Source organism: Artemia sp. Qi Xiang Cuo, chromosome 7 (genome assembly GCF_049724085.1).
Source record: "Artemia sp. Qi Xiang Cuo chromosome 7, ASM4972408v1, whole genome shotgun sequence".
Classification (NCBI taxonomy): Eukaryota; Metazoa; Arthropoda; class Branchiopoda; order Anostraca; family Artemiidae; genus Artemia; species Artemia sp. Qi Xiang Cuo.
Window position 1 is genome coordinate 80,174,585 of NC_142800.1, and position 27,071 is coordinate 80,201,655.

A 27,071-nucleotide genomic window follows, 5' to 3' on the forward strand; every position below is an offset into this window, starting at 1 on the left:
CCAGACCCCCAACTTGAACACATATATGCTGAAGAGCTTGACCAATTTTTGCATGTATTCTCTGACTCTGATTTTACAGTATCCGTAACTTCTGTGGCTGATGCTCTTTTGCGCCTTAAGCCAAAGCTGTCAAAAAGCATAGATGGAATTCATAATCCACATATCAAAAATGGTGGTTCTGCGCCTTTAGAACATCTCAGTCTACTGCTGCAGATGATCCTTACACAAGGCTTGGTTCTGTCAACATACTGCGAGGAGATCCTTCTCCTATTCCAAAAAAAACGAAAGCCCTCCATTCGATGCACATCTTTCAGACACGTTACTGTATCAACCGTTTTATGTAAGCCTTATAAACTACTGTTCATAAGAGAGCTTGAAGAAAAATGTTGCACGCCTCCACATTAATTTGGCTTTCAACATGGTATTGGATGTGCAGACGCCGTTGCAGTTGTTGCTAATGCTCTGCTCAATACTTTTTGTTCAGATAGCTCACTCGCCTTGGCTAGTCATGATGTTCGCCACGCCTTTGACCCCCTGATTGACCTCCTTATACTTTTAAGGGCTGGTAAAAGAGAGTAAATATGGCTATCATCAGATCTCAAAGGGATATGTATGCTAAGCTACGAGTCCGTCTTAAAATAAATCCTGAGCAAGACGAAATGGCAAGGCCACTGGATAGAACTTTACCAGTTAAGAGAGGAGGTAGGCAAGGTCCAATTTCCTCACCTTGTTATTTCAGTAGCTATGTACTAGAAGCTCAGGACCAGTGTGAGATTTTTTGCGTTTCTGGCCTCAATATCTCCTTAGTCACGTATGCTGATGAAATTTTTAACATCGGCCGAACTTTGGACAAAATTTCTTAAATTTTCCAAAAACTGCAAGCAGAATACTTAAAATCTGGGCTTGAATTTAACGCTGAAAAGTGGAAAGGCCAACGTTTTTTAATTGGAAAGGCCAATTTACTCATGAAATTAAACTTGGGAATTAAAAGATCTGCCCTTCTGATCAAATCGTTTATCTTGATATTCCCGTTAGAAAAACCATTTCCCACACTCGTCATCTCCTAACAGAAGGTATCAAACGCCGAATATAGGCTTCATATGCTTCCATAGTCTCTGCTAAGCTTCGTTTCAGTCACCGTTATCTTGCAACGCTGTACAGTACTGTTGCTATCCTCTACATTGCACCCATCTGGAAGATTCTTACTAATAATGATAAATTGAAAATCCGTTCCATTTTCTTCTGTTTTGTAAAATATCTGCTGAGATATTCAATTTGGACACGCAATTCAAAGCCCATCAACAGTCTGTGCATAGCAAATCCTACTAGAGTCGTTGCTAAACTTATAAAAAAAAAACACAATCAAAAGACTTCAAAACATACTTGGAGCTGACTTCTTCAGCATTAGTTATGTCGTCATTGTTGTATAGTAATATTTTACTTTCGTCTTTTTCTCTTTGTAGTGCTCCGTCATTTTCTTTTTGTATGAAGACGGGTTTTCAATAAATAATAAAATAATAATAATGAACCGTGCCTTGCATTCTGCTAGAGTTTTCAAGTCATTCCAGTTTTACCCTTTAGTGACCTTTGCTATGCAAGCAATATTGGCCTGATCGTGAAAAATGTGGAGCTTGCACAAGCTCTTCTGCATAATGTGGCTGTCACGGCAGAGTTGGTCGGGCTGCAGCTTAACAATGACAAAACCAAAATCCTTATGAACTCTGAAGACGTGCTGATAAACGGGTTAAAATGTCACGTTAGACAATACCCGATTTGAAGTCTTGGATCAATCCAAAAACATGACATCAGTGCAGTAATAAAAAAAAACACCACCTAACATGGTTTGGCTATATTTGTAGGATGCCAGATAGCACCCTCACCAAACAAGTGCTAATCGGTAAACCCATGAGGAAGAAGAAGCCGGGAGGGCAAGTAAAGACCTTGATCAATACAATTAAGATCACCCTGGGGCTTATTGGGGTCTCTAGACACCACGGGTGGAAATGGAAAAAAAAGAGCTCATTCATGCTTACATTCTTTTTAATGAAACGAAGTCGATTGCTGAATTCATAATCATCTAAAGATTCATTCACTTCATCTGAAGCACCTCTTGTTGAAAGTTTGAAGACAAAGGCCCAAAACGCTTTTTTGGGGCTCCAGAGCCCCTCTTCACGCCAAGCAAATCTATCGGCTAGCACCGTAATAGATAATGTGCAAATATTCCATACTCTATAGTCATAAGTTAAATTGGATAATCGGTCTATTGTAGTAATTGCTTATTTCTATGGACTGCATTTACGTTCACTGACAAATGGTATACTGAAAATTAAACTGTTACCCCTCACTTATAGTTCGTTACCACGAAATGCTTGATTATTATAGCGATGGACTCGCCATATATAGTTGAAATTCAGTCCACGAGCGCCCATTGCTTAAACTCTTTATTTGAACCTTACCAACTGTTGAAAGTTACCTCTAGCTTAACGTTAATATTATGAAATATCTTGAGTCAGGACCCAACACCAACCAGACCTTCTCTTTCTAGATGTTTTCCTCTTTCCACGGCCATCTGATGTTTTTCGTAAACTGTGGAATCAGCTCTTATAGTTCTTGTGAATTGATTCTGAAAGTTCCCAATTCCCATAATGGTTCCAATGACCATTCGAATTTCAGACCTTTAAGTCGATAAGGATGTTTACTCGGCATGGGGTCAAAATTTTGATCCTCTGTTATTTCACATACCACCTTTATATGTGTATTTTTTTCTTCCCTCTCAAGGGTCTATTTCCTTATAGCCGCTTTCTAACAACTTCGAGGGATGGGAATGAAAGTTTCCGGTCAATAAAAAGTCATTGATGCCTCGGTCTTAGCCGGTTTATCTGCCGATTCATTACCTGTGATCCCTGAATGTCCAGGGGCCAACACATGTGCAATTTGATTGCCATTTGATTCTTAGCACCTCAAATTGCTTTTTGCCTGCTCTTAATATTCTCAAGAGCCTTAAGACATAATCTGTTATCAGACAAGATGCATGTGTCCCTACCTGTACTTTTCATTCTTCCATTCTTAAAGATGCTTGTTCTAGTCTATTCATATCAGCATTGAAGACCGTTGTAAAATGACTTAAGTGATGAATCAGGGTATTATGATAAATCCTTACTCCAGTCCCCCATTTCCCTTGGTCTTGCGATTTACCTTTATGACAGACTATTGCTCTGTTTTAGTAAAGCAGTACAATATTCAGCTTCTTTCCATTGCTAGCTTTTAGTACAATCTGTAATTTCCCTACAGGTTTTATCAAATGAACACTATTATTTTTGAGCATCTACAGCTCCCAGCACTTAAGCAGTAGTGAGACGTAGGTATCAGTGTGACTTTAGTTTCCCATTCCGTATTTGCTGTCTCTGTGTCCTTAGATATACAATCTTCAACCTGAAGGCACTTATTATTGCTTCCTCCTCTAGAAAATTTTATGCTCTATCGCTTCATACTTTTCAGGAACGCAGTTTATGCTTTTGTGCCTATATCTGCATCACAGTATATATAATAGCAGTATGATCTTTCTCTATCTCACCCATTATAAAAACCCGGACCAAGGTGCGATTGCTCCAGAGAATGTATAAACCGGTATAAACATAAGCGACATTAGATCTTTTCACGGGTAGACAAGTCAGATCTCTCTTGAACGCAAACTTGGCTTCAACGTTGGAACACTAATTTTGAAGTAACTAATTTAAAATTAATTTATTCCAATACATACATGAAAATCGGTAATTAGTAGTGCAATGTTATTATTAGATGTTTTTAGGAATTAAAAATAGGTTTCGAAGTCTCAAGTTGGTTTCAAAGGCATTTTGAGAAAGTTTCTGCTAAAATACGTGTTCCAGGGTAATTGGACCGCTGATATGGCAGATCAAATGAGAGGAGCTGTTTCTACGCGCCGATATATATATATATATATATATATATATATATATATATATATATATATATATATATATATATATATATATATATTCTACGAAAACTTTACGAAAAAGAAAGTTTTCTTAAAGATATGTAAAGACTATATTAAACTTAAGATTAAGAGAAATAGAAGCCTACAATAACTCAAAAACGACCAGAAATTATTATTAAAGAATAAAAAAAGAGAGGCGAATGATGGATATGGCTGTAACACTGCATATAAATCGCTATCGCTATCTAAATTCACAAAGTGCAAAGATTACCAAACAGAGGTGTTTATTGTTTAAAGTTCAGGAAAGTTCTGCCCATTTAATACGAAAACTTTTATTGAAAAATAAACTATTATTATATAGAAAATAAATTTCTTAGAAAATAAAAAACCCGCCGTGAAAAAAAAAATGATAACCCAGCCAGTGGGGGATCCAGAAGGGGGGGGGCAAGGGGTGCCCCCCTAAAGTAGTGTAAATTACCCAATTAACATAAGTTTGAATTGATTAAACTTGCTCCTAACGTAAGTTTATCGGATCAACCTATTTTGCCCCCCATCCCTAAAAAATCCTGGATCCGCCCCTGAAACCATCACACCAATTCCACCATTAGAAGAAAATAAAAATTCCTTATTTTCACAAATTTCATCCCCCCCCCGCCCCCTGGTTTAAAAAATCAAGAAAATTAAGAAAAGAATATTACACTTATTATAAAAAAAATATTAAGTAAAAAAATTTATATAAATTAATTCATAACTGTGAGATTGGACAGTTGCAAACCACTTGGCCGGCTCACCAAGTTTTTTTCTGCTTTCGCAATAACGAATAATGCACTTTGTAACCATTTCTCATTAATTGACGCATACACACTAACTCATAAGTGCAGAAATAAGTGGGAGGAGCTTTTTGTTCGCACCAAGAATGAAGAGCCAGAAATCATCTGCTGTCAACTTACTGCCTAATTATATAAACTGTGATCTGCATAGTGTTGAGCAATGGCTGTCGTAATTTAAGCAGGGTCTCAGATATCTACCTCGTGTGAGATACTAGTAGTAAGGCCATAGGGAATATGAAGAATACATTGAATTACACATGGATATGTGTGTAGTTTAACCGGTACATTGACTTACCAGGGTCAGTCAGCTATTACTACGAACGGTATTTGCCTTAGCAGACGGGTTTTTATGAGGTAACACGCAATTTTGGGGTCAAACAGAGAGAGAGAGAGCGGCGGTTACTGCATATACGGTAACTTGATTAGCAGTTTTTTTTTTTAACTTGGCTAATAGGTTTTTAAACCTATTACTACGAACGGTATATGCATTCTATTTTTTGGAACTAGGAGCGAGATTGTGTGATGCTATCAGACTGGTTTCGTTTCATGGGTTCATTAATAGAACGACTAATGTTTTTGAAAAGGGTAATTACTTCTTTAGTTTACGAGTACAAAAATATTTCGCTAAACATAAGCATATTGTGTTTTTCTTAATTTTCTGAGGGGGGATGGCGAAGGTAACTATTTTGTGTAAGAAATTAGTTTAAGAGTAGAAAAATTTTTCACTACAGATAAGGCTATTGTCTTTTTCTGAACTTTCTGAGGGGGGATGGCGATGGTAACTATTTAGTTTAAGAAATTAGTTTACGAGTAGAAAAATGATTCACTATAGATAAGGCTATTGTGTTTTTCTGAACATGTGTGTTTTTTTTCCGAACTTTCTGAGGGAGGAGGGGGTAACTATTTAGTTTAAAAATTAGTTTACGAGTAGAAAAATGCTTCACTACAGATAAGGCTATTGTGTTTTCTGAACTTTCTGAGAGAGGTGTGGGGTAACTTTTTAGTTTAAAAATTAGTTTACGAGTAGAAAAATGCTTCACTACAGATAAGGCTGTTGTGTTTTTCTGAACTTTCTGAGGGGGGAGGGGGTAAATATTTAGTTTAAGAAATTAGTTTACGAGTAGAAAAATGCTTCACTGCAGATAAGGCTATTGTGTTTTTTTTCTGAACTTTCTGAGGGAGGTGGGGGTAACTATTTAGTTTAAGAAATTATTTTACGAGTAGAAAAATGCTTCACTACAGATAAGGCTTTTTTTTTTTTATTAACAAGTGTGTTTTTTTTCTGAACTTTCTGAGGGAGGAGGGGGTAAATATTTAGTTTAAAAATTAGTTTACGAGTAGAAAAATGCTTCACTACAGATAAGGCTATTGTGTTTTTTTTTCTGAACTTTCTGAGGGAGGTGGGTGGGGGTAACTATTTAGTTTAAAAATTAGATTACGAGTAGAAAAATGCTTCACTACAGATAAGGCTATTGTGTTTTTCTGAACTTTCTGAGAGAGGTGGGGGGGTAACTTTTTAGTTTAAAAATTAGTTTACGAGTAGAAGAATGCTTCACTACAGATAAGGCTATTGTGTTTTTCTGAACTGTCTGAGGGGGGAGGGCGATGGTAACTATTTAGTTTAAGAAATTAGTTTACGAGTAGAAAAATGCTTCACTACAGATAAGGCTAGTGTTTGTTTCTGAACAGGTTTGTTTTTTTTTTCTGAACTTTCTGTAGGAGGAGGGGGTAACTATCTATTTTAAAAATTAGTTTACGAGTAGAAAAATGCTTCACTACATTTAAGACTATTGTGTTTGTGTTAATTTTCTGTGGGAGGAGGGGGTAGCTTTTTAGTTTAAAAATCATTTTACGAGTATAAAAATGCGTCACTAAAGATACTGAACTGTTGTTTTTTTTTCTGAGCTTTCTGAGGGAGGACAGGGTAAATATTTAGTTTAAGATATTAGTTTACTAGTATAAAAATGCTTTACTACAGATAAGACTATTGTGTTGTTTTTTTTTCTGAAATTTATGAGGGAGGCGGGTGGGGGTAACTATTTAGTTTGAGAAATTAGTTTACGAGTAGAAAAATGCTTCACGTATTTTTACGCGAAAACAACTTCAACCGCGCCCAGCCCCCCGCGATCAGAAATTAAATTATAAAAAAGTTTCTTCAACTGAAAGTAAGGAGCAACATCAAAACTTAAAAACGGACAGAAAATAGATTTTTACGTGAAAACAACTTCAACAGTGCCCAACCCCCGCGATCAGAAAATAAATTATAAAAAAAAGTTTCTTCAACTGAAAGTAAGGAGCAACATCAAAACTTAAAAACAGACAGAAAATAGAGGCTGTTTCCAAAATATTTAGGATTAATTAACTTTAGTGTTGTCAGTCAAAAGCTATGAGTTTGAGAAAATTGCCTGATTATCGAAAAAAATGGAGAAACAACCTCCAATAGTCCACAGGGATGGGATTGTATTGAGGGGGGAGGGGAAATTTTCCATGGAAGAGGGGGGAGGGTATTTTTACGTGAAAACAACTTCAACCGCGCCCAGCTCCCTGCGATCAGAAATTCAATTATAAAAAAAAAGTTTCTTCAAGTGAAAGTAAGGAGCAACATCAGAACTTAAAAACGGACAGAAAATAGATTTTTACGTGAAAACAACATCAACCATGCCCAACCCCCCGCGATCAGAAATTAAATTATAAAAAAGTTTCTTCACCTCTTGAATGCACAATACCGAAATTTCATTCAACTTTCATGTAAGAAAATTATGGAAAATACAATTCTCTACTTCAAATGTGGAACTTAAGTCCAGTTTTGGATACTCATAATGATGAGGACTGATGATATTAATTCAATATTTTTTTTTATAAAAACATACTTTTTTTTTAAACTTCGAAATTATTCAACTTTATTTTTTTATTTTTTTATTTTTTTTGTATGTATCTTAAAGTGACAAAATATGCTTACGGTTCTAACAATTGTACTCTATGATTTCTCAGAAACAGGATGCGGCTTTCCCACTGGTACTCTATGGGCGGTTATCGACACTACCTAGTTTATTGCATGCATTAAATTAGTATTTTTTACGCAGTGGAACGGTAAACACATAAGTCATATCTTAAAAAAAAAAGTGAAGATGGAACATTTTAATAAAGTGTGTTCACATGACAATGTTATTGTAGCATTGACTTCCAACAAGGAGAAGTATTTAAACTATGAAACAAGTACAAGTGGTAGCACTATTGGAAATGTATGCATGCATTGTCATGACAGTAAGGAATTAAATTTCTTTGGAATACCGAAAAGATTCCATTGTACAAATGGTGGATATGCAAGATTGAGATTTCCGGAGATGATTGCACTCAAAGAGAATGCCAACATAAAGATAATCGTTGATGATAGAGGACAACTCCTTGCTACTGATGCAGGTAACACATTACCTACTGATACATCTAATCGTCATCTTTTAGGTATTAGCATTCAGCAAAAAAAGAAAAGAAAGAAAGGTCAAAAAAAGAAAGGCCTACTCTTCTACGAATATCATAAACCATATCTGGGCTACGTGCCGAAACTGTTACCTGTGTAAAAATAATGTAATAATAGACAGTGAAATTGCCAGAAAAATAAAAAGGGCATTGTCAGAAAATATCACTATGGAATATCAAAATGAATTGATGAAAAACAAAGTGCCAGCAAACGTTACTACCATTAATCAAACAGTCGATGAATCAAATAATAGCAAAGATGAAACGTATATTGAACCTGTCGGTGACACACCAGTAAATATTGTGTATGACTCAAAATGGAATAATGATTATTCTACCGATTACGAGTTAAGAGAAGACAATAGGTACAATATCAAGAGTGAACATGGTGAACTATTTTATGGAACAGATTCAAAATGTCCAAAGTTGATCATTGATATTAATAATGTATCATAATATATTTTTGTATTAATATTCTACATGGTGTTATTTCATTAAAAGTATATTATGCATTACATTGTTACGTGTTCATTATTTTTAGAGTAAGCTAGCATATCAAACGTTTAGAATGTCTATTAAAACGTTGGAGAGGTAAGAAAAGGAATTCGCATACATCTATTGTCGGACACATGGGATAACATTGTTCTATAAACGGTTCATAATAAAAAAATAGTTTGGGACAATAAAAAAAAGACCTAAAATAATGTCGTGAAATCATTTTCAACACTCAGAGCAGGGGGGTGTTGGGATTGAATCATAGAGAAACAACGAATTTACTTTTTTTTTTAAATGCCACTCAAAGACGTTTCATTCTTTTCACTGACTTGAAATTGCATAAAAACGAGCCAATCAGATGTTACAATCCTTTTGTTTGCTCAGAATTCAACAAAGCAACGACGGTTAGGCTACTTATTTTTGCATGTTATTTCTAAAGCCAATTAAGATGAAGAAATGTATTCAAAGTCAAGGCTATAAGAAAAAAAAGTTCTGGATATTTTTTATCAGTTTGTAGTTTACGCAATAATATCAATATCAGTAACGATTCTATTTGAACTTTCTCCAAGTTGATCAAATTTGTCTCTAAACGGTTCATGATAAAAAAAATGTTCGGGACAAGAAAAAAAAACCTAAAATAATGTTGTGAAATCATTTTCAACACTCAGAGCAGGGGGATATTTCATTAAAGAAATTATGAAAAAATTGTAACTAAGTAGTAAATTCTTTCTTGAATTCACCTGTTGGATAAACAAAAAGACATTTCGTTCAAGAAATTATGACATAATTCTAAGTAAGTAACAGACTCTTTATTGTTTTCACGAGTTAGATAAACGATGTAGAAATTTAATTCAAGAAATTATGAGAAGATTCTCAGTAAGTAACAATTTCTTTCTTGAAGTCAACTCTTGTATACACAATACGGAAATTTCATTCAAGAAATTATGAAAATATTTGTAAGTAAGTAACAAACTTTTTATTGATTTCACCTCTTGGATATACAGTACGGATACTTCATTCAAGAAATTGTGAAAAAAACGCAAGTAAGTAACTTTTTTTTCTCTTTATCACAAACAATTTTCACTTAGCTACAAGATGTAGAAATTTAATTCAAGAAATTATGAAAAAAACGCATGTAAGTAACTTTTTTTTCTCTTTATCACAAACAATTTTCACTTAGCTACACGATGTAGAAATTTCATTCAAGAAATTATGAAAAAATTCTCAGTAGGTAACAATTTCTTTCTTGAAGTCAACTCGTGGATACACAATACGGAAATTTCATTCAAGAAATTATGAAAATATTTGTAAGTAAGTAACAAGCTCTTTATTGATTTCACCTCTTGAATATACAGTACAGATACTTCATTCAAGAAACGGGATTAAACACGTTTTGAAACTACATGCTATTTGCATGCCTTTCCTTGGTACCTTTCCAAACGAGCGGGGATTCCCCACTGATTCCTACACATTGCAAAAAAGTGAGCAGTACGAAAACTCCACGTTTTCAAGCAGACTGGTTTTTTAGAAAACACACCCACGGACATGACACACACACATAGAGACGAGACACGCACAGACACGACACACAAACAGAGTCAAGTCACCTCTTGGATACACAATACAGAAATTTCATTAAAGAAATTATGAAAAAATTGTAAGTAAGTAGCAAATTCTTTCTTGAACTCACCTGCTGGATAAACAAAGACATTTCGTTCAAGAAATTATGACAAAATTCTAAGTAAGTAACAAACTCTTTATTGTTTTCACGACTTAGATACACGATGTAGAAATTTAATTCAAGAAATTATGAAAAAATTCTCAGTAAGTAACAATTTCTTTCTTGAAGTCAACTCTTGGATACACAATACGGATATTTCATTCAAGAAATTATGAAAATATTTGTAAGTAAGTAACAAACTCTTTATTGATTTCACCTCTTGGATATACAGTACAGATACTTCATTCAAGAAATTATGAAAAAATCGCAAGTAAGTAACAAACTCTTTATTGTTTTCCCCTCTTGGATATACAATACGGAAATTTCATTCAATAAATTATGAAAAAATTGTAAGCAAGTAACAAACTCTTTCCTGAAGTCACCTCTTGGATACGCAATACACAATGTGGAAATATCATTTAAGAAATTATGAAAAAATTGTAACCAAGTAACAAACTCTTTCCTGAAGTCAACTCTTGGATACACAATGCAGAAAATTCATTTAAGAAACTATGAAAAAATTTTAAGTAAGTAACAAATTCTTTCTTGAAGTCACCTCTTGGATACACAATACAGAAATTTCATTAAAGAAATTATGAAAAAATTGTAACTAAGTAGCAAATTCTTTCTTGAATTCACCTGTTGGATAAACAAAAAGACATTTCGTTCAAGAAATTATGACAAAATTCTAAGTAAGTAACAAACTCTTTATTGTTTTCACGAGTTAGATATACGATGTAGAAATTTAATTCAAGAAATTGTGAAAAAATTCTCAGTAAGTAACAATTTCTTTCTTGAAGTCAACTCTTGGATACACAATATGGAAATTTCATTCAAGAAATTATGAAAATATTTGTAAGTAAGTAACAAACTTTTTACTGATTTCACCTCTTTGATATACAGTACAGATACTTCAATCAAGAATTTATGAAAAAAACGCAAGTAAGTAACTTTTTTTTTCTCTTTATCACAAATAATATAAAAGTGAGCAGTACAAAAGCTCCATGTTTTCAACCAGACTAGTTTTTTTAGACAACACACCCATGGATATGACACACATAAAAAGACGAGACACGCACTGACACGACACACAAACAGAGTCACGTTTTGAAACTACATGCTATTTGCATGCCTTTCCTTAGCACCTTTCCAAACGAGTGGGGATTCCCCATTGGTTCCTACACATTGCAAAAAAGTGAGCAGTACGAAAACTCCACGTTTTCAACCAGACTGGTTTTTTAGACAACACACCCACAGAGATGACACACACACATCGAGACGAGACCCGCACAGACACGACACACAACAGAGTCATAGTGAGAGAGATAGCCAAAAAGTTGGGTTGATCTAGGTTCACTTAGAGTGGCGCGCCACTCTAAGTGAACCAAGATAAACCCAACTTTTTTGATATCTCTCTCACAATGAATCTGTTTGTGTTTCGTGTCTGTGCGTGTCTCGTCTCTATGTGTGTGTGTCATCTCTGTGGGTGTGTTGTCTAAAAAAACAGTCTGGTTGAAAACGTGGAGTTTTCGTACTGCTCACTTTTTGCAATGTGTAGGAACCAGTGGGGAATCCCCGCTCGTTTGGAAAGGTGCCAAGGAAAGGCATGCAAATAGCATGTAGTTTCAAAACGTGACTCTGTTTGTGTGTCGTGTCAGTGCGTGTCTCGTCTCTATATGTGTGTCATATCCGTGGGTGTGTTGTCTAAAAAACCAGTCTGGTTGAAAACGTGGGGTTTTCGTACTGCTCACTTTTAAATTGTTTGTGATAAAGAGAAAAAAAAAGTTACTTACTTGCGTTTTTTTTTTCATAAATTCTTGAATGAAGTATCTGTATCAAAGAGGTGAAATCAATAAAGAGTTTGTTACTTAATTACAAATATTTTAATAATTTCTTTAAAGTAATTTCCGTATTTTGTATCCAAGAGTTGACTTCAAGAAAGATATTGTTACTTACTGAGAATTTTTTTCATAATTTCTTGAATTAAATTTCTACATCGTATATCTAACTCGTGAAAACAATAAAGAGTTTGTTACTTACTTAGAATTTTGTCATAATTTCTTGAACGAAATGTCTTTTTGTTTATCCAACAGGTGAATTCAAGAAAGAATATGCTACTTAGTTACAATTTTTTCATAATTTCTTTAATGAAATTTCTGTATTGTGTATCCAAGAGGTGACTTCAAGAAAGAATTTGGTACTTACTTACAATTTTTTCATAGTTTCTTAAATGAAGTTTCTGCATTGTGTATCCAAGAGGTGACTTCAGGAAAGAGTTTGTTACTTGGTTAGAATTTTTCATAATTTCTTAAATGATATTTCCACATTGTGTATTGCGTATCCAAGAGGTGACTTCAGGAAAGAGTTTGTTACTTGCTTACAATTTTTTCATAATTTATTGAATGAAATTTCCGTATTGTATATCCAAGAGGTGAAAACAATAAAGAGTTTGTTACTTACTTGCGATTTTTTCATAATTTCTTGAATGAAGTATCTGTATTGTATATCCAAGAGGTGAAATCAATAAAGAGTTTGTGACTTACTTACAAATATTTTCATAATTTCTTGAATGAAACTTCCGTATTATGTATCCAAGAGTTGACTTCAAGAAAGAAATTGTTACTTACTGAGAATTTTTTTTATAATTTCTTGAATTAAATTTCTACATCGTGTATCTAAGTCGTGTAAACAATAATGAGTTTGTTACTTACTTAAAATTTTGTCATAATTTCTTGAACGAAATGTCTTTGTTTATCCAGCAGGTGAGTTCAAGAAAGAATTTGCTACTTACTTACAATTTTTTCATAATTTCTTTAATGAAATTTCTGTATTGTGTATCCAAGAGGTGACTTGACTCTGTTTGTGTGTCGTGTCTGTGCGTGTCTCGTCTCTATGTGTGTGTGTCATGTCCGTGGGTGTGTTTTCTAAAAAACCAGTCTGCTTGAAAATGTGGAGTTTTCGTACTGCTCACTTTTTTGCAATGTGTAGGAATCAGTGGGGAATCCCCGCCCGTTTGGAAAGGTACCAAGGAAAGGCATGCAAATAGCATGTAGTTTCAAAACGTGTTTAATCACGTTTCTTGAATGAAGTATCTGTACTGTATATTCAGGAGGTGAAATCAATAAAGAGCTTGTTACTTACTTACAAATATTTTCATAATTTCTTGAATGAAATTTCTGTATTGTGTATCCAAGAGTTGACTTCGAGAAAGAAATTGTTACCTACTGAGAATTTTTTCATAATTTCTTGAATTAAATTTCTACATCGTGTAGCTAAGTGAAAATTGTTTGTGATAAAGAGAAAAAAAAGTTACTTACATGCTTTTTTTTCATAATTTCTTGAATTAAATTTCTACATCTTGTAGCTAAGTGAAAATTGTTTGTGATAAAGAGAAAAAAAGTTACCTACTTGCGTTTTTTTCATAATTTCTTGAATGAAGTATCTGTACTGTATATCCAAGAGGTGAAATCAATAAAGAGTTTGTTACTTACTTACAAATATTTTCATAATTTCTTGAATGAAATTTCCGTATTGTGTATCCAAGAGTTGACTTCAAGAAAGAAATTGTTACTTACTGAGAATTTTTTCATAATTTCTTGAATTAAATTTCTACATCGTATATCTAACTCGTGAAAACAATAAAGAGTCTGTTACTTACTTAGAATTTTGTCATAATTTCTTGAACGAAATGTTTTTTTGTTTATCTAACAGGTGAATTCAAGAAAGAATTTGCTACTTAGTTACAATTTTTTCATAATTTCTTTAATGAAATACCCCCCTGCTCTGAGTGTTGAAAATGATTTCACAACATTATTTTAGGTTGTTTTTTTTCTTGTCCCAAACAATTTTTTATCATGAACCGTTTAGAGACAAATTTGATCAACTTGGAGAAAGTTCAAATAGAATCGTTACAGATATTGATATTATTGCGTAAACTACAAACTGATAAAAAATATCCAGAACTTTTTTTTCTTATATTCTTGACTTTGAATACATTTCTTCATCTTAATTGGCTTTAGAAATAACATGCAAAATAAAGTAGCCTAACCGTCGTTGCTTTGTTGAATTCTGAGCAAACAAAAGGATTGTAACATCTGATTGGCTCGTTTGTATGCAATTTCAAGTCATTGAAAAGAATGAAACGTCTTTGAGTGACATTAAAAAAAAAAGTAAATTCGTTGTTTCTCTTTGATTAAATCCCAACACCCCCCTGATCTGAGTGTTGAAAATGATTTCACAACATTATTTTAGGGTTTTTTTCTTGTCCCAAACTATTTTTTTATTATGAACCGTTTATAGAACAATGTTATCCCATGTGTCTGACAATAGATGTATGCGAATTCCTTTTCTTACATCTCCAATGTTTTAATAGACATTCTAAACGTTTGATATGCTAGCTTACTCTAAAAATAATGAACACGTAACAATGTAATGCATAATATACTTTTAATGAATAACACCATGTAGAATATTAATAAAAAAATTTATTATGATACATTATTAATATCAATGATCAACTTTGGACATTTTGAATCTGTTCCATAAAATAGTTCACCATGTTCTCTCTTGATATTGTAGCTATTGTCTTCTCTTAACTCGTAATCGGTAGAATAATCATTATTCCATTTTGAGTCATACACAATATTTACTGGTGTGGCACCGACAGGTTCAATATACGTTTCATCTTTGCTATTATTTGATTCATCGACTGTTTGATTAATGGTAGTAACGTTTGCTGGCACTTTGTTTTTCATCAATTCATCTTGATATTCCATAGTGATATTTTCTGACAATGCCCTTTTTATTTTTCTGGCAATTTCACTGTCTATTATTACATTATTTTTACACAGGTAAAAGTTTCGGCAAGTAGCTAAGATATAGCTTACGATATCTGTGGAAGAAGAGGCCTTTCATTTATTGACCTTCCGTTGAATGTTAATACCTAAAAGATGGCGAGTAGATGTACCAGTAGGTAATGTGCTACCTGCAACAGCAGCAAGGAGTTGTCCTCTATCATCAACGATTATCTTTATGTTGGCATTCTCTTTGAGTACAATCATCTCCGGAGATCTCAATCTCGCATATCCACCATTTGTACAATGGAATCTTTTCGGTATTCCAAAGAAATTTAATTCCTTACTGTCATGACAATGCATGCATACATTTCCAAGAGTGCTACCACTTGTACTTGTTTCAAAGTTTAAATACTTCTCCGTGTTGGCATTCAATGCTAAAATAACATTGTCATGTGAAAAAACTTTATTAAAATGTACCTTCTTTACTTTTTTTTTTAAGATAAGACTTATGTGTTTTTCGTTTAACTGCATAAGAAATAATAGTTTAATGAATGCAATAAACTAAGTAGTGTCGATAACCGGCCATAGAGTACCAGTGGGAAAGCCGCATCCTGTTTCTGAGAAATCATAGAGTACAATTGTTAGAACCGTAAGCATATTTTGTCATTTTAAGATACATACAAAAAAAAAAAAATAAATAAAGTTGAATAATTTCTAATTTTAAAAAAAAAATTATTTTTTTATAAAAAAAAAATATTTAATTAAAATCATCAGTCCTCATCATTATGAGTATCCAAAACTGGACTTAAGTTCCACATTTGAACTAGAGAATTGTATTTTCCATAATTTTCTTACATGAAAGTTGAATGAAATTTCGGTATTGTGTATTCAAGAGGTGAAGAAACTTTTTTATAGTTTAATTTCTGATTACGGGGGGTTGGGCACGGTTGAAGTTGTTTTCACGCAAAAATCAATTTTCTGTCCGTTTTTAAGTTTTGATGTTGCTCCTTACTTTCACTTGAAGAAACTTTTTTTTTATAATTTAATTTCTGATCGCGGGGAGCTGGGCACGGTTGAAGTTGTTTTCACGTAAAAATACCCTCCCCCTCTTCCATGGAAAATTCCCCCTCCCCCCCTCAAGACAATCCCAGTCCAGTCGACTTTTGGAGGTTGTTTCTCCATTTTTTCGATAATCAGGCAATTTTCTCAAACTCATTGCTTTTGACTGGCAACACTAAAGTTCATGAATCCTAAATCTTTTGGAAACAGCCTCTATTTTCTGTCCGTATTTAAGTTTTGATGTTGCTCCTTACTTTCAGTTGAAGACACTTTTTTATAAGTTAATTTCTGATCGCGGGGGGCTGGGCACTGTTGAAGTTGTTTTCACGTAAAAATCTATTTTCTGTCCGTTTTTAAGTTTTGATGTTTCCCCTTACTTTCAGTTGAAGAAACTTTTTTATAATTTAATTTCTGATCGCGGGGGGCTGGGCACGGTTGAAGTTGTTTTCACGTAAAAACACGTGAAGCATTTTTCTACTCGTAAACTAATTTCTTAAACTAAATAGTTACCCCCGCCCTCCTCCCTCAGAAAAATCAGAAAAAAAACACAATAGCCTTATCTGTAGTGAAGCATTTTTCTACTCGTAAACTAATTTCTTAAACTAAATAGTTACCCTCTCCTCCCTCAGAAAGTTCAGAAAAAAAAACACAATATCCTTATCTGAAGTGAAGCATGTTTATAATCGTAAACTAATTTTTAAACTAAATAGTTACCCCCTCCTCCCTCAGAAATTTCAGAAAAACACAATAGCCTTATCTGTAGTAAAGCATTTTTCTACTCGTAAACTAATTTTTAAACTAAATAGTTACCCCCTCCTCCCTCAGAAAGTTCAGAAAAAAAACACACATGTTCAGAAAAACACAATAGCCTTATCTGCAGTGAAGCATTTTTCTACTCGTAAACTAATTTCTTAAACTAAATAGTTACCATCGCCCGCCCCCCTCAGAAAGTTCAGAAAAACACAATAGCCTTATCTGTAGTGAATCATTTTTCTACTCGTAAACTAATTTGTTAAAATAAATAGTTACCCCCTCCTCCCTCAGAAAGTTCAGAAAAACACAATAGCCTTATCTGTAGTGAAGCATTTTTCTACTCGTAAACTAATTTATTAAACTAAATAGTTACCCCCACCTCCCTCAGAAACTTAAAAAAAAACACAATAGCCTTATCTGTAGTGAAGCATTTTTCTACTCGTAAACTAATTTCTTAAACTAAATAGTTACCCCCTCCCCCCTCAGAAAGTTCAGAAAAACACTAGATCCTTATCTGTAGTGAAGCATTTTTCTACTCGTAAACTAATTTTTAAACTAAAAAGTTACCCCCCACCTCTCTCAGAAAGTTCAGAAAAACACAATAGCCTTATCTGTAGTGAAGCATTTTCTACACATAAGATAAATTTTAAACTAAATAGTTACCCCCTCCTCCCTCAGAAAGTTCGGAAAAAAACACACATGTTCAGAAAAACACAATAGCCTTATCTGTAGTGAAGCATTTTTCTACTCGTAAACTAATTTCTTAAACTAAATAGTTACCATCGCCATCCCCCCTCAGAAATTTCAGAAAAACACAGTAGCCTTATCTGTAGTGAAACATTTCTCTACTCGTAAACTAATTTCTTAAACTAACTAGTTACCATCGCCATCCCCCCTCAGAAAGTTCAGAAAAACAATAGCCTTATCTGTAGTGAAATATTTTTGTAGTCGTAAACTAAAGAAGTAATTACCCTTTTCAAAAACATTAGTCGTTCTATTAATGAACCCATGAAACGAAACCAGACTGATAGCATCACACAATCTCGCTCCTAGTTCCAAAAAATGGAATGTATCTACCGTTTGTAGTAATAGGTTTAAAAACCTATTAGCCAAGTTTAAAAAAAAAACCTGCTAATCAAGTTACCGTATATGCAGTAACCGCCGCTCTCTCTCTGTTTGACACCAAAAAAATAGGTGTTACCTCATAAAAACCCGTATGCTAAGGCAAGTACCGTTCATAGTAATGGGTGACTGACCCTGGTAAGTCAATGTACCGGTTGAACTACACACATATCCATGTGTAATTCAATGTAGTCTTCATATTCCCTATGGCCTTACTACTGATACTAAATCATTGGTGTATGCCTGAGTGCGTCCAGAGTAGCGATTTAACTGATTAAAAATTATTCATAATTCAATTACTCATATGCAAAGAACTTACTTTCCTTGTAGACAACCTTTTAAACAGCTTTTGACTTTCTTACTCCATTTAACTTCACGACTGACTTTTTAAATTTGGTCTCAGAATTGCTCATTAGGTACCAATGAATGAACTGCTCGTCCATTTTTAGTTAAAAGGATGTTAGTGTAATCAGCCTTTGTGATCTGGGATTTGAATAATCATCTTTCCCAGGTTTAGGTATAAAAACACCTCTTGCTTTTAGCCATATCTTGGGGATGTAGCCTAAAGTAAGGCTCCTCCTAGGAATTATAATTTTATGCGTTTATACTTTTCCTATTCTTTTAAGAGCATTATGAGATAAACACTTTGAGCACCTGAGCCTTGAAAAGGCTGGAAAACATTCATAGCTTCTTGATTACATCAACCCTTAAAACCTGAGATACCTTGAATTAGGGCTAATAACTACTAGGTTTACGGCCCAGGGTTTCTTCTAGGCTCAGTGTAGGAATGCGATCCTCCTTCAAGACACTTCTAAGTAGACCCAGTTGTCCTTTTTATAGTCGGTAGAGTAGTACCTTATACTTCTATAGAGGCCATAGGAACCACGTTCTATAGAGGCCATAGGAACCACGTTCTATAGAGGCCATAGGAAGACGTTTCTATGGGACCTCTACACCTTTTCAAAGAGAGTGAGTACCCCCTCACACCTATGTTATACTTCTAGGAGCTTATGTTCCTTCCTATGCTATTCTAGGAGTTTATGTTCCTTCCTATGCTATTCTAGGAGCTTATGTTCCTTCCTATGCTATTCTAGGTGTTTATGCTCCTTCCTGTGCTATTTGCTTACCTTATGTTCCTTGGTACCTTTCCAGAGCATGTACTTATGGATTTGCTTGGTTTATGTTCCTTCCTGTGCTATTTGCTTGCCTTATAATCCTTGGTACCTTTCCAGAGCATGTACTTATGGATTTGCTTGGTTTATGTTCCTTCCTATGCTATTCTAAGGGTTTATGTTCCTTCCTATGCTATTCTAAGGGTTTATGTTCCTTCCTATGCTATTCTAAGGGTTTATGTTCCTTCCTATGCTATTCTAAGGGTTTATGTTCTTTTCTATGCTATTCTAAGGGTTTATGTTCCTTCCTATGCTATTCAAAGGGTTTATGTTCCTTCCTATGCTGTTCTAAGGGTTTATGTTCCTTCCTATGCTATTCTAAGGGTTTATGTTCCTTCCTATGCTATTCTAAGGGTTTATGTTCCTTCCAATGCTATTCTATGGTACCTCTACACGTGATTAAACACGTTTTGAAACTACATGCTATTTGCTTGCCTTATGTTCCCTTGGTACCTTTCCAAACAAAGTGATAAAAAAAAACATGTCTAGCAACTTCGTTCATCGTGATAGTGTATAAGGTTTGAAACCTACGCCTGAGGCACTTCAGTTTGACGTGTACATTGCAAAACGCGAGCAAACCTTTCCTTGGTACCTTTCCAAACAAAGTGATAAAAAAACATGTCTTTAGAAACTTTGTAAAAAAGGGTTTAGCATTTGCGAATTGGACTCTATGAACGATATTAATTAATGTTTGAGTAATAGGAGTGTGAATGATTCTAATTAGGGATTGGATCGTATGAAGATGGAGAAAAAGGGTTAAAGTGATTAGCAGTTAAGGTAAATCATGGCTTATTTATTATAAATTTGGAACAATATCAATCTATGGGAATGGTTAACGATGATAAAATGGTCTTATGAGTTGACCTAGCTTTACTTCTTCGATGTGTTCTGTATAATACACAAGTGGCGTTTGAACAGTGTTTTCAAATTAAAATAGAGTTTAACGTTATAGAATACTAAAAAGTTGATACTAAGAAAGATGTAGATGGCAAGAAAAGAATTTTAATAATAGATAGCTTTACTTCTTCGATGTGTTCTGAATAATACACAAGTGGCGTTTGAACAGTGTTGTCAGTTTAAAATAGAGTCTAACGTTATAGTATACTAAAAAGTTGTTACTAAGAAAGATGTAGATGGCAAGAAAATAATTTTAATAATGAAATTCAGAACAAACCTTAGAAATCCTTGCAAATCAAGTAGTAAGGTGTATGTGAGTACGAACCATCAAGGATCATAAGCACCAACGACCCTAACCAGCAGAGACATCAACCCCCCAAAGGTCCCCTATCCCCAAAGTCGAAGGGCGCCCCCTCCCTCCAGCTTTTTGCCCCCCCCCCCCATTTTTTTTTAATTATTTTTGAAGTTTTTGTTTAATTTTTTATTATTATAATTTTTTTTTAACATGATATATTTTTTTCAACTTTTTTTTTACATGTCGTCGAATGAGATGAAACGTACTTAAAACAAAAAAAATCACATTTAATATTTTCCAAACTCAAAATGAGAATGGTATAGACATGCTAGTCATGACCTTTACTATTAGAAAAATCATGTATGCAGTAGCACTTTTTTTTATTGGACTAAATATTTCCGTAAAATCTGATCTAATAAGGGTTTTTGACCGTAAAATCTTGTTTTTTGTAAGAAAATTATGGAAAATACAATTCTCTGGTTCAAATGTGAAACTTAAATCTATTTTGGATCGAATACTAAACTATTTCTGCAAAATCTAAGCTAATAAGGGTTTTTGACCGTAAACTCTAGTTTTTTGTAAGAAAATTATAGAAAATACAATTCTCTGGCTCAAATGTGAGACTTAAGTCCATTTTTGGATCGAAAAATTAAACTATTTCCGTAAAATCTGAGCTAATAAGGGTTTTTGACCGTAAAATCTAGTTTTTTGTAAGAAAATGATGGAAAATACAATTCTCTGGTTCAAATGTGAAACTTAAGTCCATTTTTGGATTGAAAACTAAACTATTTCTGTAAAATCTGAGCTAATAAGGGTTTTTGACCGTAAACTCTAGTTTTTTGTAAGAAAATTATGGAAAATACAATTCTCTGGTTCAAATGTGAAACTTATGTCCATTTTTCGATTGAAAAATAAAACTATTTCCGTAAAATATGAGCTAATAAGGGTTTTTGACCGTAAACTCTAGTTTTTTGTAAGAAAATTATGGAAAATACAATTCGTTGGCTCATAGGTGAAACTTAAGTCCAGTTTTGGATCGAAAAATAAACTATTTCTGTAAAATCTGAGCGAATAAGGGTTTTTGACTGTGAACTCTATTTTTTTGTAAGGAAATTATGGAAAATACTATTCTCTGGTTCAAATTTGAAACTTAAGTCCATTTTTGGATCTAAAAATAAAACTATTTCCGTAAAATCTGAGCTAATAAGGGTTTTTGACCGTAAACTCTAGTTTATTGAAAGAAAATTATGGAAAATACAATTCTCTGGTTCAAATGTGAAACTTAAGTCGATTTTTGGATCGACAAATAAAACTATTTCCGTACAATCTGAGCTAATAAGGGTTTTTGACCGTAAACTCTAGTTTTTTGTAAGAAAATTATGGAAAATACAATTCTCTGGTTCAAATGTGAAACTTAAGTCTATTTTTGGATCGAAAAATAAACTGTTTCTGTAAAATCTGAGCTAATAAGGGTTTTTGACCATAAACTCTAGTTTTCTGTAAGAAAATTATGGAAAATAAAATTTGTTGGCTCATAAGTGAAACTTAAGTCCAGTTTTGGATCGAAAAATAAACTATTTCTGTAAAATCTGAGCTAATAAGGGTTTTTGACAGTAAACTCTAGTTTTTTTGTAAGAAAATTAGGAAAACTACAATTCTCTGGTTCAATTGTGAAACTTAAGTCCATTTTTGGATCGAAAAATAAAACTATTTCCGTAAAATCTGATCTAATAAGGGTTTTTGACCGTAAACTCTAGTTTTTTGTAAGAAAATTACGGAAAATACAATTCGTTGGCTCATAGGTGAAATTTAAGTCCAGTTTTGGATCGAAAAATAAACTATTTCTGTAAAATCTGAGCTAATAAGGGTTTTTGACCGTAAACTCTAGTTTTTTGTAAGAAAATTATGGAAAATACAATTCTCTGGTTCAAGTGTGAAACTTAAGTCCATTTTTGGATCGAAAAATAGAACTATTTCCGTAAAATCTGAGCTGATAAGGGTTTTTGACTTTAAACTCTAGTTTTTTGTAAGAAAATTATGGAAAATACAATTCTCTGGTTCAAATGTGAAACTTAAGTCCATTTTTGGATCGAAAAAAAAACTATTTCCGTAAAATCTGAGCTAATAAGGGTTTTTGACTGTAAAATCTAGTTTTTTGTATGAAAATTATGGAAAATACAATTCTCTGGTTCAAATGTGGAACTTAAGTCTATTTTTGTATCGAAAAATAAACTACTTCTGTAAAATCTGTGCTTATAAGGGTTTTTGACCGTAAACTCTAGTTTAATGTAAGAAAATTATGGAAAATACAAATCCCTGGTTCAAGTGTGAAACTTAGGTCCATTTTTCGATCGAAAAATAAAACTATTTCCGTAAAATATGAGCTAATAAGGGTTTTTGACCGTGAACTCTAGTTTTATGTAAGAAAATTATGGAAAATACAATTCGTTGGCTCATAGGTGAAACTTAAGTCCAGTTTTGGATCGAAAAATAAACTATTTCAGTAAAATCTGAGCTAATAAGGGTTTTTGACTGTGAACTCTATTTTTTTGTAAGAAAATTATGGAAAATACAATTCTATGGTTCAAATTTGAAACTTAAGTCCATTTTTGGATCGAAAAATAAAACTATTTCCGTAAAATCTGAGCTAATAAGGGTTTTTGACCGTAAAATCTAGTTTTTTGAAAGAAACTTATGGAAAATACAATTCGCTGGTTCAAATATGAAACTTAAGTCCATTTTTGTATCGAAAAATAAAACTATTTCCGTAAAATCTGAGCTAATAAGGATTTTTGACCTTAAACTCTAGTTTTTTGTAAGAAAATTATGGAAAATACAATTCTATGGTTCAAATGTGAAACTTAAGTCAATTTTTGGATCGAAAACTAAACTATTTCTGTACAATCTGAGCTAATAAGGGTTTTGACCATAAATTCTAGTTTTGTTGTAAGATAATTATGGAAAATACAATTCGTTAGCTCATAAGTGAAACTTATGTCCAGTTTTGGATTGAAAAATAAACTATTTCTGTAAAATCTGAGCTAATAAGGGTTTTTGACCGTAAACTCTAGTTTTTTTTATAAGAAAATTATGGAAAATACAAGTCTCTGGTTCAATTGTGAAACTGAACTCCATTTTTGGATCGAAAAATAAAACTATTTCCGTAAAATCTGAGCTAATAAGGGTTTTTGACTTTAAACTCTAGTTTTTTGTAAGAAAATTACGGAAAATACAATTCGTTGGCTCATAGGTGAAACTTAAGTCCAGTTTTGGATCGAAAAATAAACTATTTCTGTAGAATCTTAGCTAATAATGGTTCATGATCGTAAAATATAGACTTTTTTAAGAAAATCATGTAAGATAAAATCCTCTCGTTTAAATCATAGTCTTAGCTCCATTTATGGATCGAAAAATAAAACTATTTATGTTAATCCTGAGCTAATAAGGGTTTTTGACCTTAAACTCTAGTTTGTTGTAAAAAAACTATGGAAAATAAAATTCTCTAGTTCAAATATGAAACTTGAGTCCATTTTTGGATCGAAAAATAGAACTATTTCTGTAAAATCAGAGCTAATAAGGCTTTTTGACCGTAAAATCTAGTTTTTTGTAAGAAAATTATGGAAAATACAATTCTCTGGTTCAAATGTGAAACTTAAGTCCATTTTTGGATCGAAAAATAAAACTATTTCCGTAAAATCTGAGCTAATAAGGGTTTTTGACCTCAAAATCTAGTTTTTGGTAAGAAAATTATGGAAAATACAATTCTCTGGTTCAAATGTGAAACTTAAGTCTATTTTTGGATCGAAAACTAAACTATTTCTGTAAAATCTGAGCTAATAAGGGTTTTGACCATAAATTCTAGTTTTGTTGTAAGATAATTATGGAAAATACAATTTTCTGGTTCAAATGTCAAACTTAAGTCCATTTTTCGATTGAAAAATAAAAAAAGGAAACTTATGTCCAGTTTTGGATTGAAAAATAAACTATTTCTGTAAAATCTGAGCTAATAAGGGTTTTTGACCGTAAACTCTAGTTTTTTTTATAAGAAAATTATGGAAAATACAATTTTTGGATCGAAAAATAAAACTATTTCTGCAAAATCTGAGTTAATAAGGGTTTTTGACCGTAAACTCTATTTTTTTGTAAGAAAATTATGGAAAATACAATTCTCTGCTTCAAATGTGAAACTGAAGTCCATTTTTGGATCGAAAAATAAACTATTACTGTAAAATCTGAGCTAATAAGGGTTTTTGACCGTAAACTCTAGTTTTCTGTAAGAAAATTATGGAAAATACAATTTGTTACCTCATAAGTGAAACTTATGTCCAGTTTTGGATCGAAAAATAAACTATTTCTGTAAAATCTGAGCTAATAAGGGTTTTTGACTGTAAACTCTAGTTTTTTGTAAGAAAATTATTGAAAATACAATTCTCTGGTTCAAATGTGAAACTTAAGTCCATTTTTGGATGGAAAAATATAACTATTTCCGTAAAATCTGAGCTAATAAGGGTTTTTGACCGTAAACTCTAATTTTTGTAAGAAAATTATTGAAAATACAATTCTCTGGTTCAAATCTGAAACTTAAATATATTTTCGGATCGAAAAATAAAACTATTTCCGTAAAATCTGAGCTAATAAGTGTTTTTGACCGTAAAATCTATTTTTTGGTAAGAAACTTATGGAAAAATACAATTCTCTGGTTCAAATATGAAACTTAAGTCCATTTATGGATCGAAAACTAAACTATTTCCGTAAAATCTGAGCTAATAAGGGTTTTCGACCGTAAAATCTAGTTTTTTGTAAGAAAATTATGGAAAATACAATTCTCTGGTTCAAATGTGAAACTTAAGTCCTTTTTTGGATCGAAAAATAAAACTATTTCCGTAAAATATGAGCTAATAAGGGTTCTTGACCGTAAACTATGGTTTTTTGCAAGAAAATTATGGAAAATACAATTCGTTGGCTCATAGGTGAGACTTAAGTCCAGTTTTGGATCGAAAAATAAACTATTTCTGTAAAACCTGAGCGAATAAGGGTTTTTGACCGTAAACTCTAGTTTTTTGTAAGAAAATTATGGAAAATACTATTCTCTGGTTCAAATTTGAAACTTAAGTCCATTTTTGGATCTAAAAATAAAACTATTTCCGTAAAATCTGAGCTAATAAGGGTTTTTGACCGTAAACTCTAGTTTATTGAAAGAAAATTATGGAAAATACAATTATCTGGTTCAAATGTGAAACTTAAGTCGATTTTTGGATCGACAAATAAAACTATTTCAGTACAATCTGAGCTAATAAGGGTTTTTGACCGTAAACTCTAGTTTTTTGTAAGAAAATTATGGAAAATACAATTCTCTGGTTCAAATGTGAAACTTAAGTCCATTTTTGGATCGAAAAATAAACTGTTTCTGTAAAATCTGAGCTAATAAGGGTTTTTGACCGTAAACTCTAGTTTTTTGTAAGAAAATTAAGGAAAATACAATTCGTTGGCTCATAGGTGAAATTTAAGTCCAGTTTTGGATCGAAAAATAAACTATTTCTGTAGAATCTGAGCTAATAAGGGTTCTTGACCGTAAACTCTAGTTTTTTGTAAGAAAATTATGGAAAATACAATTCTCTGGTTCAAATGTGAAACTTAAGTCCATTTTTGGATCGAAAAATATAACTATTTCCGTAAAATCTGAGCTGATAAGGGTTTTTGACTTTAAACTCTAGTTTTTTGTAAGAAAATTATGGAAAATACAATTCTCTGGTTCAAATGTGAAACTTAAGTCCATTTTTGGATCGAAAAAAAAAACTATTTCCGTAAAATCTGAGCTAATAAGGGTTTTTGACTGTAAAATCTAGTTTTTTGTATGAAAATTATGGAAAATACAATTCTCTGGTTCAAATGTGAAACTTAAGTCCATTTTTCGATCGAAAAATAAACTATTTCTGTAAAATCTGAGCTAATAAGGGTTTTTGACCGTAAACTCTAGTTTTTTGTAATAAAATTATGGAAAATACAATTCCCTGGTTCAAACGTGAAACTTAGGTCCAATTTTGGATCGACAAATAAAACTATTTCCGTAAAATCTGAGCTAATAAGGGTTTTTGACCGTAAACTCTAGTTTTTTGTAAGAAAATTATGGAAAATACAATTCTCTGGTTCAAATGTGAAACTGAAGTCCATTTTTGGATCGAAAAATAAACTATTTCTGTAAAATCTGAGCTAATAAGGGTTTTGACCATAAACTCTAGTTTTCTGTAAGAAAATTATGGAAAATACAATTCGTTAGCTCATAAGTGAAACTTATGTCAAGTTTTGGATTGAAAAATAAACTATTTCTGTAAAATCTGAGCTAATAAGGGTTTTTTACCGTAAACTCTAGTTTTTTTTATAAGAAAATTATGGAAAATACAATTCTCTGGTTCAAATGTGAAACTTAAGTCCATTTTTGGATCGAAAAATAGAACTATTTCCGTAAAATCTGAGCTAATAAGGGTTTTTGACCTTAA

General features: G+C 32.8%; 1 protein-coding gene across 1 annotated transcript in view; it reads left to right on the plus strand.

Moving 5' to 3' along the window:
- Nucleotides 1–581: 581 nt before the first annotated feature.
- The window catches only part of LOC148950743 (protein CFDP2-like), a 44,744-nt gene continuing 18,254 nt past the window's right edge, over nt 582–27,071 (plus strand). The window contains exon 1 of the mRNA XM_089091933.1: nt 582–702. Within this exon, the coding sequence (XP_088948059.1) occupies nt 582–702 (121 nt within the window). The remainder of the gene's footprint in view (nt 703–27,071) is intronic.